Here is a 24,159-nt window from a genome sequence, read left to right on the forward strand (position 1 = left end):
CTTGATCTCTTCACGAGATTATATTTTTGTTCATTTATATTCAACCGCCCACCTTCAGGATAGTGAACGATTATAAGGCCAGCAAAATTTCCGTCGAAAAATATAAACGAAGCGAATTGGGCAAAAAAGTGCACGGTCTTCAATTGATTAATTCCGTCGTTTATGTTACAAAAAAACACAATTATGCACTGTTGGCCACAGGATAATTCATTCGGGTTACATTTATCACCTGTTTGGCTTATACGAAAAAGGAAACTTATCCGCCAAATGGATTTGATCGCCGTTAAAGTCATAGTAAACAAAATTCACAGTCGCGTGCGAATGGAACTATTCGATTCTCTGACCAGGCTGCTAAAAAATACGAATGTTTAGCAATTGTCAGCTCGGAACAAAAAATTCGCGTTACTGAGCCATTTGCTAATCACTGCAGCACTGTCTCTTTGTATTTAACGGATTACTTTCCTGACCAATCAGTGTTCTCTAGTGTTTACAAAAATACGACAAGTTAATTACGCCGGACTGAAAAAGATTCTTAAGACTTGGCGAAAAATGAAAATTAGTTCAAAACATTGAGAAGCATCCAAACCAAGGGTAAATGCTAATTGTTCAAACTACTTTAAAACAACAGAGATCGACCGAAAAAAGGAAAAGAAATCGCGTTGCGGGAAGCAGTTTTTCGTTTGCAACTGTGTTTTTTCTTTTAAATACAAGTGCTAATGTCTTTCGGCTGGAGGTGCAAAATTTTATGTGAACAACAATGTTGTGTTCGATTTAATTAAAATACAAGTAAGACCGCTGAGGTGTTATTAAACACGCTTTGCATAAGATAATGTTCGCAGAGATTTTGTCACAATTAACCTTGAGAAAAAAAGGACTCAACACATGCCTTGTTTGGCATACCGAGGCTGCCCCCGGGATGCAAAGAAAAAGGGTTTTTCTTTTTTTTTTTTTTTTATAACTCAGGAGAAAAAGAGAATTTCGGAGGATGTACATCCGAAGGAAGGGTTTTCATCGGTTTTGTTCAAATGATCAACTTTCTCGCTTCCAACTATTTTTTTTTTTTAATTTTGTGCACCGAAACAGAATATGCATTTTTCTTTTTCCATACGCTCGTTCCTTCTCCGTTCAAATACGTTTCATTTTTAATAGTTGCTGCTTTGTTGTTGTTGTTGTTCGTTTTCTTCCACAATAGACCAATTTACGCTAGACTGTCCACAGCCCTCTATTTTTTCGCGTTTTATCGATCGATGAGCGCGCGGTGAGAACGGCGAGAGAACTGGACGCCAGCGCAAAACGGAAGAAGCTCGCTCGCTACCGCCCCCTCCCCCTGCGCGCTCGCGCTTCGCGCTTGCTTCATATGCTTTTTTGCTTTTTTGCGTTGAAAAATCGAGAGGCTGTGGACAGTCTAATTTACGCTTGTTAGGGAATATGTAAAACAGGGCAAAAGTGGCGTGAAACACAATGTTGACATGAGACCTGCGGTAAAAACTGCCTCGTCCCCAGGCGTCCTCGTCCTTGGTTGTGCACGGTTCGCTTGGTGTCAATCCCCGCGCTCCCTGTTTTCCCGCCTTACCGCCTCAACGTCCGGCCGATCGGCGCCTGGGGACGAGGCAGCGGTAAAAACATGAAATGATCCAGCCTAGTTAGATCATTTCATTTGGATCATTTTTTTTGGTCAAAAACTATGCATCACTCTTTTCAGCGCGAGATCCTTCAGATAGTACAACATGACCATGGGTACCCTTTGGAGAATGTGCAGAACATCACAAGAATCACAAATCAGACGAGTCGTTTAGGACTGTTGTGCCTTATAATTAGTACCAACTTCGAGTCAAAATTGACGTTTTAAGTCCAAGTTAAACCCGATCTTCTGGCCGCCGTTCCCGTTCGTTCTCTCTTTTATTTTTCGTTCGTTCACGTTCGTTCGTTCGTTCTTTCCTTCGTTCGTTAGTTCTTTCGTTCGTTCGTTCTTTCGTTCGTTCGTTCGTTCGTTCGTTCGTTCGTTCGTTCGTTCGTTCGTTCGTTCGTTCGTTCGTTCGTTCGTTCGTTCGGCCAGTCGGTCGATTTTTCTTTCTTCGTTCGTTCGTTCGTTCGTTCGATCGTTCGTTTGTTTGTTTGTTTGTTCATTCGTTCGTTCGTTTGGTCAGACTGTCGGTCGAACACCTTAATTTGCTTCTTTCCCTCGCTTCATGAACACATTTTCTTCTCTGTTCTTCGACCATTTGTTTCATCATTCTTTCTCGATTAAAGCTTGATTCGACCTTTAATTTGTTTCTTTTGTCCTCGCCTCCGATTTCTCTATTCTCACCTTTCTATCTAAATTTGGTTTATTTTTTTAGTTATCATTTCCCCTTCAAAAGCTTGTAAATAAACCTTGTTACAATCTCGTGAAGATAGCTTTGAATATCAGCCGGGCGCGCTATCTTTTTGAGAGCAAAATTTCACACGAGAGCCAGGTCAATAAACGGGATATGTATCAGTAAATGTAGACTTGTTATAGCCTTGATACTTTATATTAACGCAAAATTCTTGGGCCGCATAACCTGATGGCAACGATCGTCGAGTTTAAGATTTTAACAAATGAGAAGAATCATTAGTTTTTAATGCTAACATATCGTCGGAATTTTTAAAATCGCAAAATTTCTTTTTCCCAAGACAGATTTAGTTTCTCTACGAAAAAAGACTCTCGAGTAAATATTGACAAGTAGTTTATTTATTAAGTCTTTTTGTGTTGTCTTTTTTCTGACGCAAAAACTCCGTAGCAAGTCTAAATTATTCAAGGCTTTTGTGTTTCCATATACACATGTTTGATCTTCTTTGTTGTCGACGTCAGAGCATTAAAAGAGCACAAACATTAAATCCAAACTTTTTTGTTTTCAGCATGTAAATTATGTCGATTTACTGTCTTTAAGGACACCTTATCTCGACGCATTTGGCAAGTTTTAATCAGTTATATGAACATTAAGATCCGGGGCTGGGTTTCTAGCGATTCATGTAATCTCTCCATTGAATAGATTCACACTTACTCAGAAAAAAAAAGGAAAAAAACTTTTTTTACTGCAGCACAGTGTTCAGAATTTTTGTCAGATTTCCGGGACTGAAAGAAACCCGTAAGTATGCAAAAAACTCTTCTCTTATAGATGCTACTGAATATTCATAAACTAATAAAATCACTAAAAACTCTGTAGCCAGCAAAAATTTAAATTTCCCTACCAAATGAACAGTGCATATTATGTTTTTTTTCTTTGATGGCTCCAAAAAAGTGTTAGGTAAAAGGTCACTCATCCTTCAACGTTATTCCAAATTTTTAACGTGACCCTTGTCATAAAAAAATTGTATAACATTTGTGCAATTTAAAATATACTCTAAGTACTGTCTGCGCCTTTCAGATTTTTATTTCGATTCATTAAAAAAGTAAGGAACATTTATTTACATGTATATAACATGGCTGTGTTTGTATTATAAACTGGAAGCTTTCATTTAAGATTCATTTAAGTTTGACAGACATATATTAAGTCATGATTTCGAATTTGAAACAGACTGACTTTAATTTTTTTCAGATTTCCTCCGTTTCATTTCAATGTTAGGAGACGTTTAGGAGAGTGCATGTGATTTAATATAATGACATAACGAAAGAAACACTGAAAGAAAAAAATATACGTATCGAGACATGAAATTGTTTTAAAATGACTGAATCAGTATTTACTGATAAAGTTTTGTCTATTTCTCCTTGATAGAATGTTTATTTCAGTGAAGTTGTTTAATGAAAGGTCGCAACAAAAAACGAAGTAAAATTTAGACGACCAATTTTAACCTTCCTATATATACTGAACGGGGAAAAATAATAAGTAATTTATATTCATGATAGCCTTCGGTTCAAGTAGTTTTGGTCGAGATGATATTCATCAAAGCTGGCGGATTGTATGCAGACCTGAGTTGAATGCGTGCCCAGCGCAGAACTTCGCCTTGAAAAAAATATTCAATATCTCGTTTATGCATACTGATCTTTGCACGGAAGCTTTCTGTTCCGGCTCATAGAAAATAGATTTCTTTGATACGCTAAGCCTTTTAAAATAATACTACAAGACGCTTCGATTCCTTTTGTGTTTAGGATCAGCTGCAGGATTTTCTTACAGTCGAAGGATTTCAACTGATACGGTTTGTTAATTTTTGTTTTCCACCGTAGAACGCCATTTTAAATTCTCTCGGCTTAGCTACTGAGTACGAATTATATGGTAAGGTAATTAAGAGTGCTTACTTAATCTTTCAATTTATCGAAATTTCTTTTGATGATGTTTCTACTTAATTCTAAACGAAAACACAACGGCGTATATACCTTGCATGCGAACGAAACAACACAACAACCCATTAGTGTCAAGGTAAAATAGCAAGTGTTGAAATAATAAGTACTCTAATTGAGGCTAAAAACTTTATCCTTTCTGTCAAAGTTCATGTTGTGCCTTGGTTTTTCTGTATCATGATTTTAAAGCTAGCGCAAGAATTTTAACATTGTCTCCGGGGCCCGAAACACTGGGCATTTTATTTGCGTCATAAGTTGCGTTCGTCTGCGTAGTTCCGTAGGGATTAAAGTGGCGTATTTTATTGAGCAATTTCATCTATTTTATTTTTTTGTTTTGCAGTTTATGGAGAACAGTAAATACTGAACGAGGCAGGAGATATTGCAGCCGAGATTGTGTGTGGCTTCTTAACAAAATATAGAGTATTCTTCATACTTCGGTGGCCGCTTTTTACAACTATGGTAAGTTCTTGAAAAGCAGTCTTGATCAATTTATAAACAAATGCCAATGTACGAAAGCGAGCCTTTGAGAAGTACCACTGAAATATCATCGCTAAGTTTAGATAGTTATTTTAGACCTTTTCTTGGTTCTCGCTAGAAAATTGGATTTGAAGTTGCGTTTTCCCGCTTTTTGGTGGGCCTTTGGCTTGCGGGCTCATAGTGAGTTTCAGCGGCATGCTGTGATATTTCGTAAACAAGAGAAAACAAGAACAATGGCATCGATTGTCGGCGAAAAATTTAACTTACGCTCTCATATCCAAGTTGAAATATTCCAGTGAAGATATCACAATCGACGGAAGGTATCTTTTAAAGTATCTTTCCATCTTAAACGTCTAAACTCTTGCTCATCCCAAGGTCGATTTCAGTGTGAAGGAGGCGTTCGCGTGGCTTCCCCATATCATACGTCACAGACTGCGAAAGCGACCGCTGACACCCCTTATTCTGAGCCGATGGCCTAAAATCACACTAACTATAAGAAATAAAAATACTTAATTTTTGCCTTCATTTCTCCTTTAAGTGGCCACGATAGAAAGTATAAAAAAGAATTTCCTTAATGGTAAAATCTGTCAATATTTAGAGATAATATATATTTATGTACCGAGGAACGTTTCTTTAAGCCAAGTTTTCCTTTCCTTCTAGTGCGAGGAAATCGAACGCAAATTAAACTTCGATCGCCAGGATCCCACGATCCGGCCATCCTCCCCCACCTCCCACGCTGACGGGTACGGGGTGTAAGGGAATCTCGTATCGGAGATCCGAGTTCCCCCTCTCCCTCCTCCTTCCTCGATCTTCGAACTGATCGCATGTCGTATCATTCTACCGGCCTCTCGCGTAATCACAGAGATAAATGGACGTTCTGTGATCACTGGACTGCCCCCACTGAGTTGTAATCACTGTGGACCAATATTCTGTTTCTGAAATCTACGAATTTCCGATCCGCGAAAGTATTGGCCGTTTTGTTTTCGCGCCTTTGGAAAAAAATACCAGTGACTGTTTTCTCCTCGTGATGGTCGGAAGGGTGTACCGACTTGTACCGAGTGCTTACCGAAGACTTCCCGATTATTTATTTGCATCGCGTGACTCCCAGGGCACCCAGGCGTGAAATGCGATTTTGTACCGCATCAGTGAGGTTATCGATTTTGCAAATCCGGTTAGCTTCAAGCTGGGCAATATTACTCGCAGACATTTACTAATTCCTCAAAGGTGATAATCATCTTCAAATTACCTTCACCAAGTTAAACGGCGGTCGCGAGGTAAGCTTTTGTTCCATCAGATTTTTCTTTTCGTCTTGTTCGATTTGTTATCTGTTGAGAAATAACTTGATGGCGCAAAGTTTCGTTAATTTACTAGAAGTTTTAAGTCGTACGGTTGTCGATCTCCCGAAGACGTCAAGCTAAGTCAACCATCGAAGATTTATCCACTTAATCCCTAATTTTGAAACGTTTACTTTTTACTGCAGCCATTTCTTCAAAGCTATTATTCTTAAAGGCTTTAAGTAAACATAGGTCTGTAACTAAGATTCGGAAGGAAACAAACTTCTCGTTATTTTATCAGAATATTTTGCGTGACTTCATTTTAATGCCAGTAGTTGATATTCATCGCGGTCTGCTCGCTTCATTTCTGTTGAACACTCGGTTGAAGTTGTGCCGAGTAATAAAAAAATTGGTTAACAAAAAGCAGCCAAATTTTGAATGCCTCTGATAAAAAGCAAACAAATTGGAACTTATTTGAGCTAATAGGGCTTACTTAGGTCAAGAAAAGAATGCGCCCGAGGTATTAAACAATAAATATAATTAGCGACTGGTATTCGGCTAAATATTTTACTTCTGTGATAGAGAATCAGGAATGTTTCTGCTGACAAGGAGAACAATTTATTTTAAGGCGGGACCCTGAATTTATAGGCTCAAAGAAGAAAACTCTGACGCTCTTTTATTTAATCGCGATATTTTAAACCGCTGGGGTCAAGCCGAGTTTTCTTCAAACGTCAGTCGAGCACTTAAATGTCATGCCTGCATCAAAAGACCTTGTTTTTGATTCTAAAAAAGAACTGTAATCGCCCGTAGCAGCCCTAATATCAACATTGCCTCTGTCAATTCATACGTCAATGAACTAGAGATGATATTACAGTGAAGTGTTTTCGTCGTCCCTCTTCAAGTTGAGTTGAAAAATGCTCTCGTTTGAAATCGAATTTACCCGGCCATCCGCTATTCCAGTTCATCTTAACTGAATCTCATTTATTTATGCTCCACGATTCAAAAATTACTTTACGGTATGTGGAATCCTCCACTATATAAACTGTATATTTGAAAGTTATTAACGGTGACCGGAATGTAAATTAGCTTCTCTTTGGAAAAATTTTATACTTACCCCTGAGAACTGTTATGTTGCGAACGGTGGTTTATAGTTCTAAGAGCTACAATTTGCCGGGAAATACTTGTATTTGCGTGGCTGCTTTTCCATCTTACCAAGTTATAAGCGTGTAAGGTTACGTAAGGAAATTCTTGCGGTTAAGCCGGTTACGCTTGTTTAAGGAAGTTTATATTTCTTCGACAGGAGGAAACAGAGCCAATAGAAGAAAAACAGGACAGTCAAGACGTGGACGAGAGCAACATGGCGGACCCAGTGCGTTTAAGCGCCCCAGATGCTTACAAAGACTATGCTGTTAGGAGGTAAGAAACATTACTTTTCACTTTTCTACCAAGTAATAGAACCTCGTTTACTCTTTTCTTCAAAAAGCAGGCTCAACTCGCAAGGTAACAAAACGTAAGCGAACGGCTAACTTTGCTTAGAACTACCTACTAACTTAAAAACAAACCATATAATAATCTTAACTGAGAAAGCAGATATCGTGTACATGTGTTATGAAGAGCTTTAACAACAAATTCATCAGTCTAAAATAAGAAAGTCGAGGGCTTTTTAGTGGAAGAAAGCAGATAAAAACAAACTAATATCTCAGCTTCATAACTAGCAAACAAGAAAATCTAATTCAGTTGAGTACGGCTATAGACCACCTCAAAGTGTTTTTCTAAAACTTTATATATTTGGCTTTGCGAGAAAAAAATACATAGATTTTGCTCGAAAGAGCGAGTTAAAATGTGTGGAATTCCTCAATATTTGGCAAAGAATATGATATCTAAAACGGCTCAAGAGCTGAAGACTTTTAAGTTCCGTAACGTTATGGCGGCATTTTTTGCTGTATGCAAAATTTAGTGGCTTATCGTAATAAAGCTTTATGGCGAATGCTTTTCAACCAACGTTGTCAAATAAGTTAACTGAAAACTCGCTTTTTTTTACTACCGCAAATAAATCCGAGGAAAGAACACAAAGTGAAATTTTTCGAGGAAACATCTTTTCACCTTTGACACTAAGAAATTAAGAAATAAAGGTGACATGATTGTTATCTTTTTGTAGATTTTTCTGTAACAATAAACAGCGCCAACTTATCTGAATTGTTTGAAAGCTTATTGTGGTTTCAAAGGTCAAGCCGTAAGAATGAATCAACTTATCTTCGATGGACATACAAACAAATGATTCAGAAAAAAAACGCTGGGTTTTGTATTTAAGTAAAACAGACGATAACCGATACCTAACTTGTACCCATGTCCACCGCGGTCATACGTCTCAGGCAGCTTTTCTTTCTATTTCGGGGAATTTCGTTCATTTTGGAGTGTTAGTATGAGCAAGGATAGATAAAATAGTTCCTGAGTGTAAACATATTGCCATTTCCTCAGGTAAACGAGTGTTTTTACTTTTTAAATGTTCCGCATCCGAACCAAAGTGCTTTGACAAATGGCGCTGACAAGTCCGCATATCGCTATTTTAAACACGTAGAACTTTTTTAGTAAAGCTCCAAAAACTTAGAAAATCGTCAGGATACTGGTAATGTATCGAACTTTGAACTGTGAAAGTTAAAACCTTTTCTTTGAAGTACTTTTCTTGTTTTTTGCATATTTTCGGCTGACATTAATTTGAGCGGTCGTGTGATTGAACAAAAAGAGAGGATCTGGGCGCAACAGAAAGAGGCCAGGCCGTTTCAGTTTGCTTGCGCTAGAGGAACAACGTTCCAGAAACTCAGATCGGTTTTGTGCAAAAAAAATCCAAGCGATTTTACCTCTTTTTTGGATTCCTGGCGGCAAGGAAAAAGGAAATAAAAATACTTGTACGATTATTCAGGATGGCGTCTTTAGAAAGATAAAATGATTACTGTAATGCGATTTTGAGCTGTGTACTCTATCCCGTTTCCGTAAGGAACTCTACCAAGTTCCGCCAAATTTTTTGTTAGGCGTGAGGTATGCTACCTAGCAACATTTAAAGCATTTAAAGCATGTGTCTGAAGCAATAATTGCTACATGCTTTTAGCTACCAGAAGAAATTGAAGGGCTATTCTCGCTCTGAAAAAACATTTTATTATTCATTACCATAAATAACTACATTGGCACCACATTATCTGATCAGCTTAACTTTTTTTATTCTTCTTTAATTATAATTATAATTATTGACACTATGTTCATCTCTTTAATTAAATCTGTATATCCGGCAAGTGGTTGATGCCGCCCTGTGAATGCGATTAAAGTGGCAGTGTTAGTCCAGTTTCTTTCTCTGTCACGCGAAGGTACGCTCTCGGAGGAGCGTAGCATTGCGTGACAGAGCCGGAGAGCTCCAGAACTGGACTCACCGGTGTTGGGAGAGAGACTGCTGAAAAGTTGTACATATATCTATTCGCTTTCACTTGAATTCCATCTCAGATAAGTCTAAATAGACGGATCGCTCTCGCTTGGTTATTCTGCTTCTGCTCGTGAAATTTCTTGGAGTTCAGCCAAACACCTACATATCGATGATTCGACTTAACAAACATGCAGTGTCTCTGATTGGTTGTGCTCGATTTTAAAATTCCGCGCGCAAGTAACAACCAATCACATGGGTTTATGTAGGGCTACGTCATCATATTCGTGCAACTAAAAGCCACCTGTAAATATTGTGGGGAGAGGGGAGGGGAAGGGTGAAAAACTAGTCCCTTCTCCCAATAGTATGAGTAGAATTTGTCTTTGTCTTCAAATTAACCAAGATGATTTTGATCCATTAACTATTAAGAATAGTAACTCGGCAAAAAATATATCTAAAAAGAAGAATAGCCGAGACAATCTGCAACAATTTTATAGCCCAAAGTGTAATGGGCCTTCGACTTTACTAAAAAAAAATACTGGCGAAAAGAGAGTAAACTCTGTTCGTTATTATGCCGGCGACAGATACAAATAATTTTGTACTAAGAGTTGATCAGAAAACCACCGGTTTGAATGGCCGAGAAAAAATATCTATCAATTTTGTTTGTCTAGAAAATATTTTCGGGTGGGAAACGATTCAGTGGCTGCTTGTCACGTCTGTAGAATCAACTCGAATTCTGATTGGTTATATTTTTCAAGGATGCAAGCAATATTTACCGAATGACGTTTTTCTCCTTTATATGACTGCAACGAAAACGTATTTTGGCCGGAGGTCAGAGAGAATGTCATTATTTTTATATATATTGATAGATTACCTCGTCTCAAATAAACCTGATTGTTTCGATTCAATTTTTGACAGACGCATTTTCCAAACATTAACATTAAAGATCTTTCTTTTGAAGTAGTCTTTTTAAGTTTTTTTTTTGCACCTTGCATCCGGGGATTTTAATGTTTCCTGAGTTTGAAATATGTAAATTTCAGGTAAATACAGAGAAATATGTTAAATAAACCCACACATAGATAGATAGAAAGTTTATAACCATTCGATCGTTTTCCGTTAGTGAATTTGCCGCTTGACCGTTCCACGATAACGCGGTCAAAACTCCGATACGATCTTCAGAATTTGGCAGTTGAAGTTAATTCTGTATTTCCTCAGAGAAGATTTACGGGAACTGTCGAATTTACCAGCTGTCTTGTTGATGTGTTCACTATCCCTTCCAATTTAATTGACACATCACGTCACAGGCCGCGAAACATTGAGCAAAGCGGCGAATTAGAAGCGTATAACAAGACGTCAGCGCGTTTGTCATCCTATGGATGGAAATTGATTAGTGACCTATTTTGTTGCAATCGAGACGATTTGTACATTTCAGTTTCGCCTCAGCTTCACTCCAATTTTACCGAATCTGAATTTATCATGCTGGGAAGATTGAAGTAAGTTGTCTTTTATATTTCATTTCCTTTCGTACAGCGCTTAATTCACTGACATCGTTTGCGATTTCGCTTCGGCTTCGGCGAAATTCACCGAATGATCAAGCTGAATTTCACTGTGTATGGCGATCACAAACCAAAATTTATAATTTAACCTCGATCCGCGAATTGAAACGAGAGCCACTACACTACACAATTTTCCGCAAACGAAATGTGAGTAATTTTCGACTGACGCTGAAATCAATGCAAACCCGAAAGATGAAAACATCAGATATGTATAAATTGTGGACGCACTTTGAATATATTAGTGTTTTTCAATCCGACTGTAATTACATCAAGGAAGGAACTAACAAACCGTAAAGAAAAATATTTCTTTCAAGGAAAAAACTAATTAGGTTTTGCCCCGATGATCAAATGATAAAATTCAGTTTTGAACGCGTTGCAGGAATATCTTTCGAAACGGAAGTATGATTAATCCACAGCTTTTGTTGACCGAGTGAGTTTCATGTTCAGCTTTGGCAAGATCTTGCTGAACTAACGAATCGAAGGCGGCAATACGTCGTTTTAACAATTACCGGGCGATTTTAGCTTTTAAAACAGTAGGAAATTTGCATGTAACATTACAATTTTGATCCAACATAATTACTTTTAAAATCTGAAAAAAAGGCTGATTTACCATGAATTATTTTTTGCAATATTAATAACGATAATAAATGTTGTCAGGTGTAAGCTCCTGGCTTCGAAACAGAAGATCTCGATCACGGTTTAAGCTTTCGATGAAAGCGAAATTGGGTAAGGTTTTTTAGTACAAGCTGCAATGTGTTTTGTCATCATTTTATATTTTATCCAAAAATTGACAGCGCCACTCATTTCTTCATTTCATTAAACACCAGTGTTTTCATTTTTTCTTAACTATGTTATACAAACTTAATATTGTTTTATTATATCAGGCGCAGATTTCATTTGCTCAATAGAAATTGCGACTATTCCGTACATGTCGAAACTAGAAATTACATCAATTTGAATAATTCACAAGATAGTTTCCGCTCCAGCCCTCCCCCGTCAGTCACACTGCTCTCAAATGGTATCCGGAGTTCGCAACTTCGAAAACGGTCCAAGATTTTATTCGGGATTAGCGCAAGATGTCCACAGACAGCAACAAACGGCCACCACTCGTGAAAACAGAGAAGTATGGGCTAAAAATCGAAATACCATTTGGCATGTCATTTGCTTAGCACCTTTCCGGCTGACTCGATCGAACGTGATTGCATGTTGCCAAATATCTAACGCTAGTGTTAATCCAAAATGTCATCGAGCGATGTAGCCCCGTTGTTTTTCTACGATCATACGAAATTTTGCCTATTAGAGTTTCCACTGATTTTTATTAAGATAGTTTAATTTATTTATGCTGGTTGTCGATCGAATATGTCGATCGATCGCTAACTTTGTAAGCGTCTGCTCAATCGCGATTTCTCTCGGCGGTGAATAAGTGTTTTGATTTGACCTCGGTGCGTTCCAACTCCTGAAATCGCAAAGTCGGCTCTCCCATATCTTATTCATCGTTGTCATGTATTTTATCGCAAAAAGGTACGCTCAAGTATTATCTCGTGCAGGTGAAGCGATCTGATCGCATTTAGCTTTGCGCTATAAATGTAAGTGCAAATATAGCAGCGAATATCGGCCTGCTATGCATCAGGCTCAGTTCAGTGGTTAATAATTCTCTTCGTTGACCCCAACAACATGGCCGATATGGGTCGATATGCATGCAGACAGTGATCGCGTGTTGTAGAACGCATTTAAATGTTTTACTTTGAAACGCACAAAAAAATCTTTGTTTTGTTTCTGAAAAGCAAAATATGTGTGAATATTGTATCATGTTGCGATGATCAATTCGGCAGTATTTTCTTTACTTGTAACATGTATATTTTTTTATGAAGGATTATATAATTATATTTTCAGTCTTCAAGCAAGTTTAAGTGGCGCTTGGAAAAGCCAGTACAGTTGTACATTACAGTGTATTTATCAGGCATATTAGCAAAACACATTGAAAACAGAATTGGGCAGATTTTGCCAATGGAATATTGTCGCCGATTTCGAAGCTGTTTGTATTCATGTTAGCACTATTTGTTTACCGGCAGGCGAAGCTTTGACGATGCCCAGAGCCGGTTAAAATGCAGAAAGCTTCTTGGAATCGGAGGAAAAGAACCGTCGAAGGTATGTATTATTTAAAACTCGAGCGATGCGCCGGTTTTTTCGCGCGCTTTCTAAACTCAACCTTATTGAATAGACAGAGATCACCCAGAGCGCATCGCATTTTGCATAAGTCTCCTTCCTCATTACAATATTCATTTGTCAAGCTGTAAATCTTTGACAGAGGCCTTGCTTTGATAATGACTTTGCGAATACCGGTTTCGATCGGCTCGAAGAAAGTTTCATTGCGCGTTGCCTAACCTTTACAAGCGAATCAAACTCGCTTGGCTGAGCGCAAGTAAATGATCTGTGTTTTCTATTGAGATTCTTTTCTTTTTTATTCAAACAATGTTAATGTCTGAGGAAGACAGTGGTTTTGCTTTTGATAATTACTTTACGAATATTAGCATCGGATTAGAAAGCGTTTTTTAGCATGTTTTCTTTCGTTTTGTTTAGAAAAATACTCTGCGCGTTCACTAACTATTAACTCCGCCGCGGCAGCTGAATCTATGATTTTTCACAATATCGGTTAGGGTTTCAAGCTCTAGTTGATTGAATTGTTTGTTCTCTGATAAATGAGAATATTGCAGTGCTTTGGCGGTATCTGGATGAATTCACCAGGAGGTACAAGACTCTATTATTATAAATATTATTATCATTTGCAATTTGAATAGCTAAAAGGAAAACTGTCTCCGCCAAAGTTATCGCTTTTTCGAGTGACGCAGTACTTGAAGTATTTTCAAGTACAGTGCTAGATTTTTAGAGAAATCTGTGAGAAGAGGGTATAAACTGGAAGACAATAGCCAAACTTTTGTTGAGCAAACAATGTTACATACTCTTCAAATGTTTCGCATTTCTCATTAACGTGTTTTCAAGGGCATTAAATGAAACTCTGCGAGTTTTTAATGGGTTCACGTCCATTCACAAACAATACGTCGCTCGGCAAAGATTTTCAGCCTTAGTTTAACATGCGTCCATAGTTTTAAAAAAATGTGACAGTGCACAAGAAAAAAAAAACAACATCTACCACATCCATTTAGCTAGAAAAATAGATAAATATACAATTGTTTTTCACTTTCTTGACATCCAGGGTATGTTTATTTTTTTCTCAAACAATACATTTTCTTTGGATAAAAAGCCTGAAATACTTTACAGCTTCAAGTGTGTTTGCCGCGAACTTTTTGCCTCTCTTTTTAAATATATATAGATTCTAAAGATTAACTTTTACCCTATGTTTAAATCGCTGAGTTTGAATATTAAAAACAGAAAACGAAAACAGGAAATCTTAGTTTTCTTACCGTTTTACAACTGAGTGAATTTTCCTTCTTGTATCAAAAAAATGCTTTTAAGATTTTTTTCCGTTGGATAAAAGTGAAACTACTCTTCGATTGAAATTGATTATTTATAACTGTGTCTTTTAATTCGTGGTCATTGATCGCTCGAGGGCAGATATCAGATTAAAGTGCTATTTTTTCCTTCAGCTTTTTGTGACTTATTGATAATTGTATTTATTTTTTTTCCTTAAAACCGGATTTCTAGATCTTACCTATTGTTTTGCCTCGATTACAAGCCGTTTTTCGAGAAAATGTAACGAAGATCGAACCAACCTTTTGTCTCACTGATGTAAATCAATTTCAAACTGTGAAGGTCTTGATAATTCTCATTAGCGATACCACTCTAAAATGGTATTTACGAGCACTTAAACCTGCTCAGATTCTTGCCAAAGCCTTCAAAAATCTGACTCTTGTCCTTTCACTTCGGTTTGAATTTGTCTTCGTATCATCTTAGCGGCGTTTTCACAGACACATTACGCATGAGTTTGTGACAGTTTCGTGTTTACACTTTGTCGAGGAGCGATACTTTTGTTTCTCCGTATTTACACGGCTGCGGTTTTTTATTGACTATATTCATTTGACTATTTGATTCTCAAAGTCGCTGAGCTTCATTTCATTTTAAACCACGAGCATTTTTGCTCACCCTTTCTTAGAAGTTCTGTAAAACAGACGAACGCACTCCACTTTTTCAAAGAAACAAGGCCGGAAGCGAACAAGCTATAAACGAAAAACATGCCGGATTCCTGTTTCTTTTTTTCGTTTTGCTTAGAGCTTTTTTTGTTGCGACAGTTTTTATTTTCGTTCCTCTCATTCTTATTTTATTGAAACAGCTTTCTGTGAGACCTACATATTTAAATTCGCTGAGTTTATTATTTTAAAAAATTCTCGAAATCTGTTTTGGCGTTGGTTTGGCGTTTGTCAGACGTTGGCTTTTTAATGGGATTTTTTTGTGTAAAAAAAGCCTTAGGCATTTTAAGGGTTTGACTCACCTGCTTACTTCGCATTTGTTTTTATTTCAAAGGGAATATTTTGGGTCGATTTTCTTGGGTCTTGTCGCCGTTGGCATTCTTAAATGTAACAAACGCTTGACATGTTTTAAGTTACAGTAACTTGTAAATTGACTGTTACCAACTCAAAAGATCTTCCCGATGAAAGGCGGAAATTATGTCGTGCGGATGTTTTCTAGCAGCAACATTATTCATTTCATCACCAAAAAGCAATGTTAAGTGATCTACACTTATCTTCGAAAAACGTAGCTAGTTACCAAAGTAGACTGCTAGTTGTCTTAAATATATACTAGTTACGCAACGCTTTCGAGTGGTATACTATGGAATATCCCACGAGTCACTTGTATTTTCTCGGTATACACACGAGCCTTTAGGCGAGTGTGTATACCAAAAAAATACAAGTGACAAGTGGGATATTCCATAGTATACCACGAGAAAGTGTTGTGTAACTATTTTATACCATGCCAAAGAAAATACGCTTACTAAATTTCGTCGAGAATACAATCGCAGCGCACGATGGGAAGGTTGGGTTGAATACCGTCGAATATACAACGGCTTTCCTGTATTCTGATTGGCTGTATTTTCTATGGCATGGTATAAATCGTGATAGAGCAGTTTTCGATTGAGTGTCGTAAAACCAAAACCAAAGTAATTACTCCAGCCAATCACCAGGAACACAGACAATCCAGTGGACCAATCAAAACTCGAAGCAAATACATGTAGCCGGCACGAAGCGCGGGAAAACGTGCGCGAGCGAGTCACGATTGGTTTTGGTTTTGGTTTTAGTTCTGATTGGCTGAGAAAGTGGCGCGAGATTTTTAAGCCAATCACTAAGCGTAGCAATGCAAAACCAAAGCAAACGCAATTAACTTTCGACACTCAAGTGAAAACCGCTCTAATAACCTGGGGTAACTAATCGAACGTTCGGCAATCGAACACCGATCGTTCGATTGGGTTTGGTAATCGAACATAATCGAACTCACAATAAAAATTGGTCCATCGAACAAAATCGAACGATCGATAACCGAACGGTCGACAATCGTACTCAATCGAACCTCCAATTATCGAACTCCTGTTTGTTGATAATGATTTACACATTTTCAGGCGTCAAGAGATGCATTCCTTGAAAAAAAAAAAAAAAAACGAATCGGATAAAGTTCGATGTTGTTCGATTGGTTTGATTGGGTCGATAATCGAACTCAAAGCAAATTGGATGTGCGACTTTATTCGATTAGATACCCCGGTAATAAGTATCGTTCTGATCTCTGCTCGCAGTGTTTAAGTCTGCAACCCTAGGTCTTCAAATTCAAAAACAAATCCAGCACTTAGATCCAGTACAGAGCCAGAGGCGACACGCGTGTCCTAAGAGACAAACGCGACGCTAGCGCGAGACTATGAGATTCGCGCGCTTTTGAGAACCCAGATAACGGCGTATCCAACGTTCGCTGGTAAGAGTCAAGGTTGTTACCGTTCTCCGTCTAATTTTCCGTTTAGTTTCCTTGCTTTACAACGTCTTTACCACCTCCTTTTAATTCGTCAGGAAGTGTACTTGGATTGTGTTACACTTGATTCGAGTCTGTACGGTTCAAAAAAGATGGATTTTCTAGTTTGCCCATCGGGAAACTATTGTGTGCTAGCCCGAAGGTGTTTATCAGTGTCCTTACTTTATGAGCCAATTAAAGTTTTTATAGCTTTAAGTATTATAAATTCTCTTTATAAATAATTTTTAATATCTGATTATCATAAATATTTTATATAGCTCTAAGTATTTTTAAATTCCCTTTTTACATATTTTTTTAATACCTATCAATTGTGTCCCCAAATTAGTATGGGATTTTCCCAGGCTATGTGGCCTTGACACATTAATAAAGTTTATCTATCTATCTATCTAAGTTATGGATAAAATCCACTAGCCCGACAGGAAAATCCATTAGCCCCGGGCTTTCGGACTATGTCTACTGTGCATGGAGACCTTTTGTTTTCAAACGTTACACAGCTTTCGCCCGAAAGCAAATCTTTGTCAACAGACAAGTTACTCTATTTACTGTAATTATCAATGCATTTTTTTTATTCATGATGTTCAACTTATGACTACATTGCATGGAAAACGACAACAGAAAAGGTTGATTGTCAATACAGACTGAGCGTATATTAAATCTCATCCTTCCTATGGACATTGCGAAAGCCTGGTGAAACCAATCACGTTTATCTTTATTTTAAAGGTTCTTCAAGTCCTCGGCAGTCATGAATCGTACTTCATCAGTATACCACGGGGATATGAGTAAGTTTGTTTGTTGCTGCTTTCCCTCTTGTTTGGGCTTCCGGATGGACTAAAATGCAAAAACAGTTGAACGGATAGACAGTCGACAGACAGACACACAGACAGACACACAGGCAGACAGACACTGTACACAAGCAGACAGACAGACAGAACGATAGAAAGAGACAAGACAGACAAGTACGCAAGCAGACAGACAGACAGTCAGACAGACACAGACAGGTACGCAAGCGGACAGACAGACAGACAGACAGACACAGACAGGTACGCAAGCGGACAGGCAGACAGACAGACAGGCAGAGACACAGACAGACACAGACAGGTAAGCAAGCGGACAGGCAGACAGACAGACAGACAGACAGACAGATAGACCAGCGAACAGATAGGCAGACAGACAGGTACGCAAGCAGACAGTCACAGAGAGGTACGCAAGCTGACAGGCAGACAGACGGATGGACGGACGGATGGACGGGCAGACAGACAGACAGAATCCATACATGCATTTATTTTCTGTTTTGGCCTTGTTAAATTGTTTGTTTTACTCAATTTGTTTTTGTTTTTGTTTTTTGAAATAGGACATGGCAGATGGTGGTACCAGTATTCCTTTCTGTAATTTCTATTATGGTAAGTGGATATATAAGACAAAAGCCGCAACACTTAAAAATAGAAATAAAAGAAAACTATCTTTGTGCGAACGTTTAAACGCGAAGCGGGCGTGTCTCGCTTGAAACAGATCTGGACTACGTTGTTTAACTCGTGTTTTTTATACTTTAATTTCAGTTGTTGATATTTCCAAGCCATTGTCTACGCGCTATCGGCGACAGTAAGGAATCTACCACTTTCGCCGGTTCATTATGTTGCCGACTATTGGCGAGCGCTTTGATAGGTACGTGAACTTTACAACTGATGATGTTATTTAGATTATGAATTTTGCAGCCATTATTTGACCTCCCTGCATTACAGAGACTTACATATTCTTTCATTGACCAAAAAAATGGAAGTTTTGAACAGAGATTCGAACAAATAGATACACCAAAAGACAGACAGACAGACTGTCAAACAGACAGAAAGAACGGCAAACAGACTGACAAGCACAGACAGATAGACAGACAGGCAGACAGATAGAAAGAAGGACTGTCTAACAGACGAAAAAAACTACAGACAGACTGTCCAACAGACAAAAAGAACGGCAAACAGACTGACAAGCACAGACAGACAGACAGATAGAAAGACAGACAGACTGTCCAACAGACAAAAAGAACGACAGACTGACAAGCACAGACAGACAGGCAGACAGATAGTCTAACACACAGATAGACAGCGAGGCAGACAGGTAGACAAGCAAGCAGGCAGACAGATAGTCTGACAGACAGACAGACGGAGATCGGCCGACTGACTGTATAATGTATGTTCTTTTACAACACATGAAGGTTGTACTTACCGATTCTTAGTTGTTTGTATAGACTTGACACAAGTCGACCTCACAAGTTTTCACAGTAAATAAGCGAGCGAAGCGAGCTTTTTAGACGAAGGACATTATTGAAAGTCTGCTGTTTGTATTGCAGTAATGTCGTATTTGTCTTACTGACCTCTCTCTGCGTTTTAGGAATCGCTGGTATTTCATGGGGAGCAAAACCTACAACGATATCATCTATAAAGTAAGTTACTCTAGCTTGTGCCCTGGACGCCACTTCATTAAATTAAGAAAATCATCTTCCAATACCTTTTCTTTCGACAGGCGCATATTAGTGCTTCATTCCACTTACTGTGGTGCAACAACATTCTGTAAGTAGCATTGCATGTTTTTCTAGCTAGAATTTCCAATTGTAAAATCTGAAGTTAAATCCCTGTATGGAAATGTTGGTCTTTTATTCTGCTTTGCGCTACAATGGTTTGACCTTTCTACTATATAATACCCCTAACGAACCAGAACTTCTGTATCATTTCTGTTGTTTATGGTTTGCCTTGCCCGTCTTCAGTTTTACCCTTATACTTAGAAGTCAAAAAGGAACAAGAATTGTTAAGATTGTAAAGCGAAGACCAATTTTACGACGTCATGCAAACCAATCACATCTGGCCAATCACATTACAAATTACACAATGAACCGTTGAGCTCGAAACAAAGAGGCAACCGGCACCAAGCGCGGCAAAATATGCAACCGATTACAAGCGCGATAAAATCATGTATAACAAGCCTGGTGGCCGTGCCCAAAAAGCGCGGGAAAACTTACTCAGTGATGTTAAGCGCGGGAAAACGCGTGTAACTCAAGTCACACTTGTTCTAGTCCAGTCCCTGAACACTCTCTCTTCCGCGCACTTTTTGGGGCTGAATCCAGGCGCGCGAAGACAGGGTCCAGGATAACTTGCATGCGCATGCGCCAGTTTTCCCCCCAAAATTGGGGGGAAAACCTTATTTGGCAGCCCTTTTGAAAACGCGCGCGCACAGATGACGAGTTCAACTACGTGACCGTGTACTAAAACAGGATCACCGGAATAACTTTAAAAAGCCTAGCTTTGTAGTCAGTGTCTGCCAAAAGCTAACGGCCAAAACAAAAATCGCTATGCGTCAATTCCTAGTATTTTGTAGCTGTTTATTTAATTGGTTTTGGATGCAATTGAGCACAGTTTTTTCTTGCATTTATTCGCGCGCTCGGTCGCGTAGTTGAATTCGTCATTTGAGCGAGCCAGTTTTAACCTAGCGCGCGTCCCAAGCAAGTGACGCCACACTCCTCGCTTCTGATTGGTTCGTTCTGAGCATGCGCATGCAAGTTATCCTGGACTCTCTCTTCGCGCGCCTGGGTTCAACCCATTCTCGTTCCCAGAGCCTCCGTTTCTTTCGGTCACGTGGTCGGCGAAACGAAGGGCTCTGGTAACACTGACTACCGGATGTCGTAAAATCCACGACATCCGGTAGCGCATGCCCTCTGCATAAATGTTCGTCTGCGCCTGCTCAGTAAAAGAAAGGGGAAGGCTGGGGCTGACTGAGACGAGAAGAAAGCGAATTTTGAAAGCTGGTTTTGGCAATTCAAGTCGTTGATATTTTAACTTACACAATTCGATTCGTTTGGAACTCATTGAATTGCATGGCTGATAGATGTGTTGATGTTGTTGTGTCGTCTCTACACGCAATATTATCTGACGGCAGATAGAAAAGTTAGAATCCAGAGGAATTGGAGTTATAGTGTACATGGAGTCGTGGATATCATCAGCTGATAACATTCCGACGGTTGATGATACTGTGAAATTTATTTATGGCCATGCGGAGGTATTGTAGAAAATTCAGAACCAAAAAAGCCGCTGATCGACGAGGTATCATTCTATTGAGCAGCGGTAAGAAATATCACATTGAATTTCAAAGTCTTCATGTATTCATGATCTCCATTTAGTGTGTATATCTTGTATAAGCTAAGTTGATGGTGCAAATGTTTGCAATATTTTTAATGCAATAAAAAGTACAACCGACAACGAAGGTCTGCTTCGTGAATACGTTATTCCAACAAACTCCCAGTGTTATTCGGTCTTTTTCCGGTAACATTTTCAAACTTTCCGCTGCATCTTCAATTGTTTCGATGACCGGAAGTATAACCAAAATTGCGTAGAAGCGTTTCGTTTTTTTACCTAATTACGCATGCAGTTTTTATCAGCCAATCAAAAAAATCATATTTTTTACCTTTACCAGGGCCATAACGTCATGTCATTTAAAAAAAATACGCGTGGCCCTGGAGAAGAGGATGGGGTTCAACCCCTATAAAGGGCGCGTGGAAGAGAGAGTTCTGGGACTGGACTACACTTGTTCCTGATTGGTTGAAAACTGACAGCAGATTTTCTCTGGTATTGCACAAGTTTTTATACGCAATACCAAAGCAAGCGCTATCGCTTGGTGGTAAATTGAGAATCGTTTTAACTCTTTTTACTTTCTCGTCGCAGTTTTGGCTCTGGCCTGCATCGCTCTCCGCACCAAAGTTCTAATCACGTTGACCGCTCTTCACGCCGTTGTCACCTTGGTGAGCTTATTCTATTTCGTAGCTGTTCGCCAGTTGAACAAACCTACTCCTGAAAAACCCAATGCAAGGGTCAACAACTCAGACGAGAATCACGTGAACTAATGTCTGGGCGTGCTCATGGATTTTACCGCTGTTCAAAGAGGTCTGTTGTTGGCGCAGGTTGGCTGTTGTGGAGCTAACTTGTTTCCTTTACAGTGACGACACAAATGGAAACTCCGAGCTCTTGTTATGAAATAATTGCCTGTAGCAGGAGGCAATTGCAAATGTAAAGATAAACGTTATTGATGCGTTCTTTTGTAGAGAAGGCAAACTACGTTCAAACCTTGTTATCCATTTTGGATGACTGCCTTTTTTTAAACATTAATTTGTTCAATTTAAGTGCAATAATTAATGGCTGTATCGTGTTTCTAAGTTGATAAATTGTAGTGTCGATGTTTAAAAGCATGATTAAGAAAATGCAATAGAAAAAGAGGGTTAACGCCAGAGTGTATTTGCTTCATTTTCGAAGCAGTTTGTTACCCTATTGAAAGACTGTTGCTGTTTTGTATTTGAAGAAATTATGTGAAAAGTAATAATTGCTGTGCATGTTTTGTTGAATGCATTTTCCTTTTCTAACGAATCAATCTTTAGTTTTTATCGTGTGGCCGTCAAGTTCTTGGTTTAGTTATTAGCAATTTGATGCTTATTTATTGTTATTTAAGGAATAGAAAGTAGCACGCATGTTAACATAGTCTGTTGCAAACGCTTAAGAAAATGTGTTAGAATTTGCGCCAAGGGTTAGGGTTTCGAAGAATAAAGAAGAAAACTGCCATACTTTCTCGAATATTTGCATCAAGCTATGTGAACAATAAGAGGCCGTTTCTATAACCTTGTTTCCAGGGTCTTTCCCCTTCCTCTCTCGAGGAAGAGAGAAGACCCTAAGAACGAGGTTTCCGTTTTCTTTTTCTTTTATAAAACAAACCCAAAATGCAATGATACGTCATAACCGTGTTTGCATAACCACGTGCAAAAGACTTAACGACCTATCAAAGAGCGCGTTATAAAAATGATTGTTATTTTCGACAGCATAACTTGAACATAGAGGGCCCGGGTTGTTCGAAAGCCGATTAACACGAACCTCGATTAAAAGTTAATCGAAGGTTCAATTTCTCTTGTATTAAAGTGTTTTTCAATGCTAAAGCGCGCTTTGTGGAGATTAAGATGGGTAGACGTCTCTTAAAAGTTTGATTCCAGAGATAGGCATAAAATTTTACATTTCTTGGTTTTATGAATACGTAAGTACGTCCAGAACGAAGTTATTAAAGATCTGGGAGCTCACTCGTGCAGAAGGTCCCAGAGTTTTCACGTAGTGAGCCTTAATTTCAATCTCATTTTGGAGCAAAGTAATAGATTTAAAATAATGTTATCATTGGTAGAAACATGCCGTTTTTAGCAAATCCTCACTGGGATTTTCCACAGGTGTTAGCAAAAGGATCCGAGCACTACGCTTGGATTAATTTCTGCCGGTAGAAAAGGAAATTTTCACGAGTACTGTCGGCAGGGTAGAATTAGGCCGGTTCACGAACAGAACATCACAAAATTCCAAATGTCCGGCCATTTTGGCTGTTCGTTCTCGCTCTCACCAGACTTCCATCTTGTTGCCCAAATTTATGAAAGAGGGGAGTGGTGACGAAACGTTTCCGATCCGCCCTTTATGATTCAGAAGAGATAAAAATACTTAAAAAATGACAAGAACATTGTAGCTTTTCTTGATGAGAATAAATACCGTCTATTGACTAGTTTGAACTCTTAGGAATGTTTATATATCATCTTTGTAGTGCTAAATGCTTGTAAATGCATAGCAAACCTCTTCAAATTTGTATATTCTGAGGATAAATAGTATATAAAAAAGTATATTAAAATTTGAAACCTTCACCGTCTAGTGATGTTGTTTTATAAAGAGCTTTTATGTATATTTTTAGCAGCTTCGACGGTGATGCCGACGGGAATTTACCGGTATACACAATCGCCCCATTGGGGAAAGGCCATAGCGATATTGTCGTCGATGCCAAATTACCCTGGGCACCCCTGTTGATGACAATATTGCCATGCCCTTCCCCTTCTGGGGTGATTTTTCTCACGTGTGGACAAGCCACATTGGTCGGTAGCGTGGCCTGTTTCTGTGTATTCGAATCAATGTCACCTCATTTATTTAGACTCCAACCAACAAGGACCTTCAAGTACAGTAAGAACCCGCGAGTAAGAACCTAAAATTAAAGATCCTGTTAGGCTAAAATTTGCAAATTACACACCATTTTTATAAGAACCTATTACAGCAAGGCGCCCAAATATATGACCACTTTTAATTTATTCACATTCTTTCGTGCAGATTTAATTCAATCAGAAGTCAACTGCAA

The 24,159-nt window shown here is 38.6% G+C and overlaps 1 protein-coding gene across 5 annotated transcripts; it reads left to right on the forward strand.

The window, feature by feature from the left end:
- Positions 1-3,524: 3,524 nt before the first annotated feature.
- On the forward strand, positions 3,525-23,677 carry LOC144631855 (tumor protein p53-inducible protein 11-like). 5 transcript variants are annotated; one of them, XM_078490430.1, is made up of 10 exons: positions 3,525-4,158; positions 4,641-4,759; positions 7,352-7,467; positions 13,089-13,164; positions 17,704-17,762; positions 18,335-18,383; positions 18,540-18,645; positions 19,366-19,417; positions 19,498-19,544; positions 21,687-23,677. In XM_078490430.1, the coding sequence occupies exons 2-10, from the start codon at positions 4,757-4,759 to the stop codon at positions 21,863-21,865; spliced, it is 687 nt and encodes a 228-aa protein (XP_078346556.1). In that variant the 5' UTR covers positions 3,525-4,158; positions 4,641-4,756; the 3' UTR covers positions 21,866-23,677. The 5 variants fall into 5 exon arrangements, with proteins under 5 accessions (XP_078346556.1, XP_078346557.1, XP_078346558.1 ...); XM_078490431.1 differs by lacking the exons at positions 3,525-4,158; positions 4,641-4,759 and adding an exon at positions 5,923-6,051; XM_078490432.1 differs by lacking the exons at positions 3,525-4,158; positions 4,641-4,759 and adding an exon at positions 5,953-6,032 and having other exon boundaries at positions 7,330-7,467.
- Positions 23,678-24,159: the final 482 nt, after the last annotated feature.

Source organism: Oculina patagonica, chromosome 12, assembly GCF_052425735.1.
Source record: "Oculina patagonica isolate OP01 chromosome 12, crgOcupat, whole genome shotgun sequence".
Lineage (NCBI taxonomy): Eukaryota > Metazoa > Cnidaria > Anthozoa > Scleractinia > Oculinidae > Oculina > Oculina patagonica.

Bases quoted from the DNA above. Each gene is read 5' to 3' on its own strand.
- LOC144631855 (XM_078490430.1), top strand. The intron at 7,468-13,088 runs GTAAGAAACATT...GTTTACCGGCAG, and splicing joins AAAGACTATGCTGTTAGGAG to GCGAAGCTTTGACGATGCCC. The intron at 18,384-18,539 runs GTAAGTGGATAT...CTTTAATTTCAG, and splicing joins TTTCTGTAATTTCTATTATG to TTGTTGATATTTCCAAGCCA.